General features: G+C 32.5%; 1 protein-coding gene across 2 annotated transcripts; it reads left to right on the top strand.

Annotated features, from left to right (window-relative positions):
• Positions 1-9,770: 9,770 nt before the first annotated feature.
• On the top strand, positions 9,771-12,178 carry LOC131856060 (deoxypodophyllotoxin synthase-like). 2 transcript variants are annotated; one of them, XM_059207255.1, is made up of 3 exons: positions 9,771-10,297; positions 11,646-11,787; positions 11,873-12,173. In XM_059207255.1, the coding sequence occupies exons 1-3, from the start codon at positions 9,939-9,941 to the stop codon at positions 12,095-12,097; spliced, it is 726 nt and encodes a 241-aa protein (XP_059063238.1). In that variant the 5' UTR covers positions 9,771-9,938; the 3' UTR covers positions 12,098-12,173. The 2 variants fall into 2 exon arrangements, with proteins under 2 accessions (XP_059063238.1, XP_059063237.1); XM_059207254.1 differs by having other exon boundaries at positions 9,774-10,297; positions 11,460-11,787; positions 11,873-12,178.
• The last annotated feature ends 404 nt before the right edge of the window (positions 12,179-12,582 follow it).

Raw genomic sequence — 12,582 nt, 5'->3', positions numbered from 1 at the left:
TCATTACGAAGCAAGTTTATAATGGCAATGATGTGCATTTATTTAAGTGTCTTTTCATAATTGCTTGGCACGGATTCAGGGCAACTACAAAAACCAGAGAAGAAGACTGAGAGTCGAGAGAAGGAAATTTTGGGATTGCGAAGGTAAAATGGGAGGGAATAAAAAAATGTTCAAACCTACCTCTTGCCTAGAATGGAGGAGGAATAGGGAAGTTTGGGAAATTCTTCAGAAGGGGAGTTTGAGTGTTTTTATGGAGAGGCTTAGTGGGAAAGATCCTACGGTTACTAAACACTTTATCCAAAATTGGAAGAATGGAAAAATTTTGGTGGGGTCCCAGATGATGACTATGGGCAAGGAGATTATTGTTGAAGGCATGGGGATGATGATAGAGGGTATGAAATTTTATAGAGATCATAGCATCTTTGATAAGGCAGCAAACAAATTTCCTATCACGGAAGGTGAGAAGAAGAAAATGGTGAAGGTCGACAACTCCTATCACTCCCCAAAACGTATATGCAAGCCATGGAGGTTCATTTTATTTGCTACAAGTACCTATATAACTTTGGATGATAGGTTTACGAGAGCTTACGGACACCACTTTGTTTTACTCAATCATTTTCACCATGGGGAAAAGGTGAGTTTGCCATATTATCTTGCATGTTCCATGGACCATACTATCAAAGAGATACAGAAAGACCCCAAGGGAGACCATGCTCTTCACCAAGATCTTATGGATCTTGTTTATAAAGTGTTGAAAGGAAAATGCATTGAAAAACCTATTAAAGGTAAAAATGAAAGAGATGAGGACATGCAGAGTGAGGTTAGTGGTTTTAACTTCAACTCGGAGACCGAAGGCAATTCAGAGGAGCCAAGTAAAAAGGTGAGGAACAAGGTGAAGAGGAAAAGGATTGTGGTGGATTCAGATATTTCAGAGTCTGAGGCTGAGTCCTTCGAAGGTAAATTCATCAAAAATAAGAAAGGGAAAGGCACTGACAAGCAAACCCAGGGGAAGAAGAATGTCAGCAAGGGAGGGAAAAAAGATATTAATCAAATTTTGATTAGTTCTGGTGAAGAGGCAGAGGAGAATAAAAATTATGATGGGAAGGATAAGGAGGGGGAAGAGATGTCGGTTGTGGGCAACAATGAGGATTGGAACACTCAAGGTCTATAGAAAGAGGATCAAGAGGACAAAAGGGGTAAATCTATGGATTGTGTTGGAGAAAATGATAGTATTAAGGGTTTCTATGACACCATCAACACAATGGTGAAAGACATTGGCAACCTGAAGAAAGATATGAATGTTGTTAAAAGAGCAACAATAGGTGACAAACCCTTGACTGAAAATATTAAAGAGTTGGTGGTAGCAATTAATAATGTCGAAGCCATTGAAATCATGGTGAGTAAAATTATTGCAACTAAAAATAAGATTAACGAGATGGCAGAGAATAAGGAGGTGAAAGGGATGGAAATTTCTATGAACAATCTGGGTAGCAGAATTGATAGAATGGAACTTGCTGTAAAGAAGATAGCTGAACAAAACTTCTAGATTCAGAAAGCCTCAGTGGACAACATGAACATTTTGATTAATAGATTTGACAACATCAAAGAGAAAGAAGGTGACAAGGGTCAGCTAGACAAAAAAGGTCACGAGAAGAGGACTAGAGCTAATACCAGGAATAAGGGTGACATCAAAGGTCATGAGCTAGATGACTTAAAGACCTTTGTAGACAACATGAAATAGATGGTGTTCCACATTGAAGATATCATGAAAAATATCTAGGTATCTCGGTTTCGGTGTCTATCCCGATCTTTGTCTTATTGTTGTCTTTTTGCTTTCCTTTCACTGTCTTTTTCTGGTTCTTCATGTTATGTGTGTTGAGATCCCTTTTTGTTCTAATGGGATTATTTTTTGTTTCTAAAGTGATCAGGCACGATCTTTTCTTGTTCTTTGACTCTCCTGCTATGTAAAAGGTCTAGGTTCCTTTCAAAAACCTATTTTTACTTAGTCAAAACTATTAGTAATTTGACTAAAATACTTAAATCTAATTCCACAAAATTTGAGTAGAGAAAGAAACTATTATATCCATAATCCTATGAACTAAAGAGACTCACACTCTTATATTCTCTCCATCATTTCTTAATTTATGTGAAAAAATATTTTTTAATTATCTTATGTTTACTTCCACTTGCACCTTCATTAATAGTATTTGTTGTTAGAAAATACTATTGCAATGTTTTTTCTTTCTTTCTTATTATTAGTACTTGTCGTTAGGCTAGTACTATTGTAATCTGTTGCACCCAATTTTCATTAACTTATTATTCAATTGTTTTTCCACTGATTATATCTATGAATTTTTTCTTTTGATGTTTTTTTTCAATTTTTAAATAGTTAAGATGCATGATTTTTAAGTTTTCAAATTATAGAAATTGTTTTTTTTTCAATCTAATTGGCTCAAATAATTTGCATCTTATTACCAGATTTCCTGGATTTGCTTTCTACATGAATTTTTTTAGGCAAATTTTTAAGTACATTAAAATAATATTTATTATCTAAATTTAAAAATCTTTTAAAGATTTATTTTGCAATATAATGTTTAAAATAAAAATATTTTAATAATTAAAGTATTAATATTGATAATAATATAATAAGTCAACAATATAATATATTAGTAATTAGAATAGTAAAAAATAATAATCTAATAATTTTAATATTAATAATACAAAATTAACATTTTTATAATAAAAATAAAATATAAAATTAGATTATGTTTAAGATTGAAAATCATTTCATTGAATAAATATTAATGTAAGATAATATAAAATAATAATATTTAAAAAAAATAATACAATGAATATCAGTGAAAAATAATATAATGAATATTAATACAATGTAATATAGATAAAAATTGTTCTTGCTTCTGCCTATTTTGCTAAAATAAATATTAAAATTTTCTTTACTACTATTTAAGTGTAATTTATGATTAGTTCACTAATCAGATTATCGAATAAATATTAAATTTTAGAAGAGTTCAATTAGGGTTAGGACTATGATTCAATTAGTGTTTAATTAAAGTTATAAAATAATTTTTTTAGTTAGAGTTAATTTATGGTTATAGTTCAAACATGGTTAGGGTAAGGATATAATCAGGGTAAGGGTTAGGTATAAAGTTAAATTTGAGTTAGGATTAAGGATCAATTAGGCTTATAAGTAAAACTTTTGATTTAGTGTTATGGTTAAATTATGGTTAGGATTCAAAGAGGTTTGGAATACAATTAAATTAAGATTAGAGTTATAATAGGAATTAGACACAATACTTTTATTAGAGTTAAAATAAGGTTAGGGTAAGGGTTAATATCAGTGTTCAATTTAGGTTAGGGATTATTATGCATTAGATTTAGGATTCAATTAAATTTATAATTAAGTACTAGCCACTACAAGGCACTTGTCAATTATATTTTTGGTATAATAAAAATTTAAATATTCCTATTACTAAAATATTTATTTATTCTAAAGTAAAGAAATTATTTTAGAAATTAATTATTTAGAATTTTATTTGTTAAGATATTTACATCTTTTTTATTACTATAAACTTTCACTTGTTATTATAACCTAAGAAATTAAGAGAAAACAACATGATAATGCTTCATCATTAACCTAGAAACATTCAAAAAATTTATGAATTACATGGCAAAAAACATGTATGGGATCTCTATTGTTGTTATTTGAACCTAAATAATATGAATACCTACTGGTAATTTTAAATCTTTGTTACCTCTAATTTTATATCCAACATAAATGGACCAATAGTTGAACACAAAAAAAGTAATAGAAACACACATTATTATTTAAATACAACGTATATCCTGCACAAATAGACCAATAGTTTAAAACAAAAAACTATTTGTTGTTATAAAAACAACAAATTATTATTTAAGATACAAATTATATCTAACACAAATGTACCCCCTTCATGATCACCACATGTCATAGATTTAAACCACTATTGCAAACAATATCATGATCTAAGTTCCTAAAGCAACAATCAAGATTGAATGGGATAAATAACAATGCAATATTTTTTATTATATGTATAAATAATTGAAAGATATAAAGGTCACAAATTCTAATTCGACAGGTAACGTATTTACCCTCGTTTGTAGCACAGTTAGGTGCATCTCACAAGAGTATGGGGTAGTCCCATATTGCTATAATCCATGTGTAGACCCATATAAAAATTGTCCAGTAGTGAATGGTGAATGGTGAGTTATGAACATATTCTTTTCTTTTTAAAAAGCTACAATATTTTTTTATTATTTGTATGAATATTAATTGAATGAATGAATGAGTTTTAATTTTTTTTATTGTATGTATCAATAATGAATGGTTGAGTTCTAATGACATCCACACACTAGTCTATGGAATTAAGGGTATCATCATTAACAATTTTTCAGGTTCCTTTCCTTTTAGGTCTTCTATTCTAAATCTTGATTGAGAAGCCTGTGATTTTGTGAAGCCTAGCCTCTTCAAATAGGTCTTTTTCACTGCACCCCTTCAAATTGTTCTCATACTAAATAGGAATATCCTTATAGACTTCACATTCAAAAATTGAAACAAATAAAACATTACAATACCTATGTTATATGATGTAGGGAAAATCGGGCATCCCAGGAAAGCCATTTGAGATCAGTATGTGCATCTCGTATCCAACACAAACGTACACTGCTATGACATAAAGCGGAGTCAAGCACAATTTATATCCCACATTAACCCTTAGAGAAAAGTGATTACAATTTACGATTTTGCAAGATTGAACCACAGTTTCAACAACATGCATACATTTAGATTCAACAATATATAATCATAAAACAATAGAAAAGATAGAAGAATACAACACAAATTTACCATGGGGAAAACCCTTTCGAGTAAAAAACCCCACACTCTAAAACTAGAGAGTCATTATATTATTCAAAAACAAAAATAGTTACAATACAATCTCAAAGCCGTTTTGGCCTTATTTTCAAAGGAGGAAGAGATACTCTATATATATTCAAATTTGAGAAACTTAATGCAATAATTAAGTTCTCAAATTTGCCACCTCTAATTCTTTGAATGCCACCACTATTGTCATATCATTGACTAAGCCTATATGTGGCGCTCAATCATCTACAAGGTTGACACATATAGAGTCCAACATGATGATATTATGAATCACTTAATAATTTACTAAGTCAATACAATCGAGTTATAGAGTCCTAGTTGGAGACAACTTATTAAATATAGTAAGTATGAATCACACAATTACATGCATGACACATACAGGAGAATAGTCCTAATTGATGACAATTTGTATGACACATACGGAAGAAGAGTCCTAATTGACTTCACATTCCAAAATTATCCCACTTGAAGTCAAATTTTAAACTCTTGAATAATTCCTCTACTAAAAGACCATTGTTAATGTTGCCAATCATCACTGTCATCCATGAAACCACATAGATCCAAAACATGCTCTCATGATCCATCAAGACATATGCAAAAACATCCAAGATGTCCACCATCTTAGACAACAATCCCTACCATCCTTCAACATGCCACCTATGGAAGGAAAGGAGCAAGCCAAGGTGAAAATGCACAATCCAAATAACAAAAGCATAAGATCCCAGTTATATCAAAGGCTACAGGATACTACCACACTCCATTGTGCTCAAAAAAGCATCAACAACATCAACTCCAAAGACCGTAACTAGAACACAACTATGAAGTAATCCTCCACAAATCAAGATAAAACACCAGCTAGTACAACAATCAAGCTGATTGCTCCCAACCAACTGATAAACCTACACAACTAAAAATAGCACCCACAACAAGTGCTAATCCATCCAATCACCCATACCTTGAAGGTATAAACCATTAGTAAACTCATGCCAATGATATAACCAACACCAGAAATCGCAACCTCAAGGTCTATGTGCAAACTAGTCAATGAGTACCAAACACATTCAAGAACTCCCACTGCATGGGTAATGTCGAATCTAAAAATATCAAAGGCATATCGAGTCTACCAATCTCAACACGCAAAAAGTGTAACCATGTAGTACCAAAGACCATCCACAAAGATGTGCAAATCCTCCAAACAAAACTATTGCAAGAAATATGTCTCGCAACAAGCCTACAAACCTCTTCTATGTTCTCCACATCTGACAAAAGAAAGAGATACAAGAACTTTCATTTCATCACCCAAATGACAACATATGACTACAAACTAGTGATCATTGAAGCTCCATATAGAACCTCACATCAATGCCAAGTGAATATAAACCTCCTAGAAGAACACTAAGACCAAAGAGAGAAACTGCACACCATAAACATGTAGCATGTCCTTCTACAAACACCTCTAAAGTCAATTGTGCCAATTAAGATCTTCACATCCCCATGAGAAAATCCATAACAATATCCAAACCCGTTCAACCTTAATAGATTAAACATAACATATACATCATGTATCTACATGGATGTAAGCCTCTCCAAGAAGATCAAACTACTTCATTTCTCATTTCAGGAAATCAACTCACAACCATCCCCTATGACTATTATAAAAGAAAACATATTCCAAGGAGATAACCACACTATCGATCTCTCACAATGAATCCTCCAAAACTTTCTGACTGTAGCTCAAGATTCATAAATTTGAAAGAAAATCATAAAACAACTGAGAGAAATAATGAGCATACCTCTCAAGTGATAAACCACCAAGTAGACCAAGAGTGGGGAATGAGAATGCTCCTCCTAGATTTACAAGTCATCAAGACTCATCCAAGAACAATCTCCTCATATATCTCTATTGAATTCACATCCAACCAAGGTGTAGGCTTCTTAGACTTCTAGCTGAAATCTCATCAAGAGTAACCATCGCAACACATGTCTCTAATAAGAGAACCACAACCTCACCTAAGTCTCCATGTATCCATGAGTAGCAACAGAAATATCAATCCATGCTAAACTCCAAATGCAACTTTGCACTTTCATGAAGCTCTCAAGCACATTACCAGTACACTCAATACAAAAAGAACTCACTAGACCTTACCATCTCCTCCTAGGAAATCACATCATGACATCGTGACCTTACCATCTCCTCCTAGGAAATCACATGATCCAAGTGAAGATACCATGGTCTCACGAGAAATGTTTCATGTCAAACTCTAATTTGCAATCAAGAGTATACCATGACATAACACCAACATCACATGTCTAGTACTAGCAACACCTCACACCAAAGACTCTAAGAGCCCTCCATGACTCCAAGATGTTACACATCCTCAAATAGTGTACATGCAAAGGTGAAAGAACCCTTATGCAACAACAAGGTCTAAGAGTCCCTCCAATTCATATACATCACTAAAGAAGATCATCCATCACCAAGTGATGAATACATAGTCACTACTAAAGCTCCCACTGAACTGTGATATTGATCTCTCCAAGCACATGAGACACCATATCCCAAACTTGTAAATCATCCCGGTCCAGACACACTCAAGTGTACTGCTAATCACACCAAGTGAAACCAAGATCTCCAAACCAAGGAAATACACTATGCTACTAGACACCATAATTGACTATCCAAGCACCCACTTATCATCCATCCTCTCATCTCAAAACATTCACACAAATGCACAAGTGACCATAGAAAAGATTAGTTAACAAGTATGTATAAATATTGAATCAAACCTCATGGAGATAGACAGTCCACATCCAAGTTTTACCACAACAAACATGTAGGTAAAGACAACCCACGATATTGCACAACTCATAGATCCAATCATTGAAACATGCAAACTCACTACCACATTAGTGACATGCAAACTGAGATCTCAAAGAGAATAATCATGTAGACAACATGAATCAAGCACCAAATCAAGAACAGATCTGATTGGCCAATCATATCCACATCAAGCACTATAGTCTAGGAATCCACCAAGCACCACCATAGGAATGTTAAGTGAATAATCATGTACCAACATATCCATGCAAAGAAATCTCCACACCTCCTCTCACCATGCACAAAACATGCATGCAGAACTACAACTATCTCATCCAATAAAACCCCAAAAGAAATAAGGTCTAGAAAATAGCTCCTCTATAGCTCCATAAAACCACAAGTTTTTGTTGACCATGTAAAACCTACAAAACCACTGTGTTTGAGAACACTCATGCACATCCATACCCACTTCACATTTGGAAGACTCAAAAGTCTATAAAAGCACCAAACAACTTAACCCAAAACAATGGATTTTCATAGATGACCATCGCCATAGATTTCAAGGAAAAGCTATAAACCCCTCAGACCCAAGGAACATGAATTTGAGCCATCCAAGTACAACCGTCCATAAGGAAAAAGTAGATCAGGAACTCCATGCCCATTTGTAGACCAACTCCACAACCACCAATAGTACATGCATCCAAGGCCAATAGGCTATTTCAGAAGCTTCTAGATCATCGAATGATCAACTCCATAGCCTCCATCTTTAGCATCCTTCAAAAAGCATGCTGTCTCCTGAGACATAAACAATTGCAAGACTTTCACTCACCAAAGGATTAATATTCGGTTGATTCCTTTAGACTCCCTCAAGCTTTCCAGACTAAGAAATATTTACAAAAGGAATACCCAAAACCTGAAACACCAAGGATCTTCACATGCAAGCAACATGCGAGTCCATGCAAGTACATGCAACACACATGCAATTACATGCAAATCACATTATGCACATGCAAGGAACCTGCAAATCTTGAAACCAATGCTCTAATACCAATTGTAGGGAAAATCGAGCATCCCAGAAAAGCCATTTGAGATTAGTATGCGCATCCAATATCCAACACAAATGCACACTACAATGCCATAAAGTGGAATCAGGCACAATTTATATCCCATATTAACCCTTAGAGAAAAGTGATTGCAAATTACGATCTTGTAAGATCGAACTGTAGTTTCAACAACGTGCATACATTTTGATTTAACAATATAGAGTCATAAAACATATTAAAAGATAGAAGAATACAACACAGATTTACCGTGGGGAAAACCCTTTCGAGTAAAAAACCCCACACTCCAAAACTAGAGAGTCATTGTATTATTCGGCAACAAAAATAGTTGCAATACAATCTCAAAGCCTTTTTGGCCTTATTTTCAAAGGAGGAAGAGCTACTTTATATATATACAAATTTGAGAAACTTGATACTATAATTAAGTTCTCAAATTTGCCACCTCTAACTCTTCGAATGCCACCACTATAGTCATATTATTGACTAAGCCTATATGTGGCACTCAATCATCTACAAGGTTGACACATATAGACTCCAACATGATTATACTATGAATCACTTAATAATCTACTAAGTCAATACAACTAAGTTGTAGAGTCCTAGTTGAAGACAACTTACTAGATATAATAAATACAACTCACACAATTACATGTATGACACATACAGAAACAAAGAGAGTCCTAATTGATGACAATTTGTATGACAAATACATATATAAATAGATTGAAACATACATAATAACTAAATTCAAAGCTCTAGTCCTCCAATAATAACATTCTTTTCCATGGAAAATGAGGGGAGAGAATTATTGAAAAGAAAGTCATCACGTTCCACAAAATTGACATATCGTCATAAACGTGTATGACTATGGTGTACTACACAATAGAATAAAATCCGTCTTCATAAATGCGTATGACTATGGTGTCACTTGACGATATAATATAAAACCTCTGTTTTGTCTTTCTGCATGGCATCTGGGACGGCAGAATCTTCAACATGAATGAATATAAAAAAAAATCCACCTTATTTAAGCGAATGCAAATGGTCTATATTAATCGACCGATGTAATTAAAGAGCGAACATAGGGAGTAGTGTTGAATTTTCATCTGTATCTGCGACTATGGCTGAGCTCCCAATAATTGATGTTTCTGCTCTTCGATCAGAGTTGGAAGAAGGTAATCCTGATCTTCAAAAGCTGTGCAATCAAGTAAAAGAAGCTGTCCAACAATGGGGAGCTTTTCGTGTGGTGAATCATGGAGTCGAACAGGAGCTTCTAAACGCTGTGGACTCAGTATCTCGAGATCTGTTCAATCTTCCACCCCAAGTAAAAGAAAGAGCCGTTAATCTTCCCTTGGATGGGTATTCCAAGGGCATTTCTCTTTCAATTGGTGAGGTAATGTGTATCCCAGCAGTACCGCCATCTGATTCGCTTCAGCAATATGCACACAAGTTTTGGCCGGAAGGAAATTCTGAATTTTGGTATGTCATTATAAAACTTTTACAGTTCTTTGTTTGTTATTCTTTTAGATTTGACGGTATAGATTTTGTTGTTGTCAATGTTATCATCGGGACAAGAGAGCTAAGTGTGAAAGCAAGAGAGGAGAAATTGATCGTGTAGATTTTGCTCTCTTGCTTGCTCTCTTGGTCCAGAAATGTATTCTTAGCATGACCACACACTTTAAGCAACATATTAAGCCTAGAAAATGTCAGTCAACTCTCAGTGTTTAACACTTTTAAGCCTAAAAGTGTAAGCTTAGTGTATGTGATTTAAGCCTAGAAGAATAGCAAGCAAATCATAAAATATTTGATAATAGTTTCTTTCTTTAGTCTTTTTTTAATCTTTTTGAGTATTTCTTATCTTTGAGATTTTAATTATTAGTTCTTAATTATTTTTGTTTTAACAAATCAGAGAGAGAATTTTTTTCTATTCAAAAAACATTTATCTATGCTAAAGTATAGATGAAAGATTTCTAAATAAAAAAATATTGAAATTATTTATCACTAATATCATTGGCCTAAAATTTTAAGCATCAAGAATTTTAACAAATGATGGGCATAAATGGTTTTCTTCAAAACATTAAATTTTCACTATCCATAATATATATTGCAATTAGTTTTTGGATTCAATGTATAAGATTTATTTTGTATACAAAAAAATTCTTACACACTTAGAATCTAAAAAGTTCTTGAGCAGATATTTTAGTTTATTTATATTAAATATTTTTCATTTGGAAAAATATATTTACCTAAAGTTATTTTATTTTACTTTAATTTTACTTGAATCTTTTTTATTTATTTGAGAGTTAGTTTATATTTTTATTTATTTTTAAATATCTATAAAGTTTTTAATATTTTTCAATACCTTTGAATTTTTGAATTTTCATTTATTTATGCTATAATATTTTATAATATTCTATGATGAATCCAAACTCTATTATTTTAATTTATTTGAATTGACTAAATAATTTATTTACCTTAAGATAAATCATTATTTTTCTTTACTGATACTAACTAGAGGGAAAAACTAGTAAATTCATATAAAACAAATTTGTGATTGTTGATTCCTCCATAACACTAAAGTATTATAGTATGAAAAATCCATAAATAATAATTTAATTTTTTTTTTGGATATGTTGTGCAGCGACAGCCTAAGAACATACAGTTCCAAGTTAACTGATTTAGTAAATTCCCTGATAAAACTTATCCTTCGAGGCCTGGGACTCAGCAAACATTTTGAGATTGATTTTACAGAATGTGATGCTCTACTTTGTCTTAATTATTTCTCAGAGTATGAAAAACCAAGCGATTCAAATGACATTGTTCTCAGGGAACACAAGGATTTGGGTGTGATTACAATTTTGTATAATGACCAAGTGGGTGGTCTTCAAATGCGCACCAAACAAGATGAATGGTTCAGTGTAAAACCTCTAGCTTCATCATTCACTGTGATCATAGCTGACGCTCTAAAGGTAAACTAATTTCAAAAGAAACTTCTAAAGCTACATTTGTTCAATTATTTTGATAAGGTAAATGGTGATATTTTTTTGGTTGTAGATGTGGAGCAATGATAGATGTTGGAGTGTAGAGCATCGTGTGGCATATGAAGGGAAGAATCCTCGACTTTCTATTGGTTTCTTCTGGAAATTTTTGAAGGAAAAGGAAGTATGCATACCAGAGGAGCTCATAGATGAACACCATCCACGTCGTTATAGACCTTTTCTTTTCAAAGATTATGTAAATCATCAAGTCAAAGGAGATCCTCTTGACATTTTTCTTTAGTATTTAGTTATTTTTAATAGTTTTCTTACGATGGTTCATTTGTAAAACTATTTAACTTAATATTTATGTCATAGTTTTCTTTGAAATATTGTGGCCACAAAATTTATTTTCTTATGAAATGGTAGGTTATTAGAATGAGAATTGTAATAATGAATAAATTAGTGGTTGTCAATGAATGTAAGTTTTTAGTTTGATTGTTTGATATTTATTAAAATGAGAATTGTGATGATTTAAAACAAAAATTATGTGAATTCAATGTAATATATTTTTAGATTTTAGTATGCATGATCACATTGTGTTTGATTCATGTCAATGATTTGATAGTTGAAATTGTATTTGATGTAGAAGCTAGAGATTTTTTTATTGCACAAATAAGGTACTACTATAGTAATTGTGCATCAATAACTTGAATCATTTTTACAAAATGATGAAACAAGATTAAATAATAATATGTTTTTATAATATAGTAGAACCAAATAGAGATT

The sequence above is a fragment of the Cryptomeria japonica genome, chromosome 6 (genome assembly GCF_030272615.1).
Source record: "Cryptomeria japonica chromosome 6, Sugi_1.0, whole genome shotgun sequence".
Taxonomy (NCBI): domain Eukaryota; kingdom Viridiplantae; phylum Streptophyta; class Pinopsida; order Cupressales; family Cupressaceae; genus Cryptomeria; species Cryptomeria japonica.
This window is presented reverse-complemented; position numbering and strand designations above follow the sequence as displayed.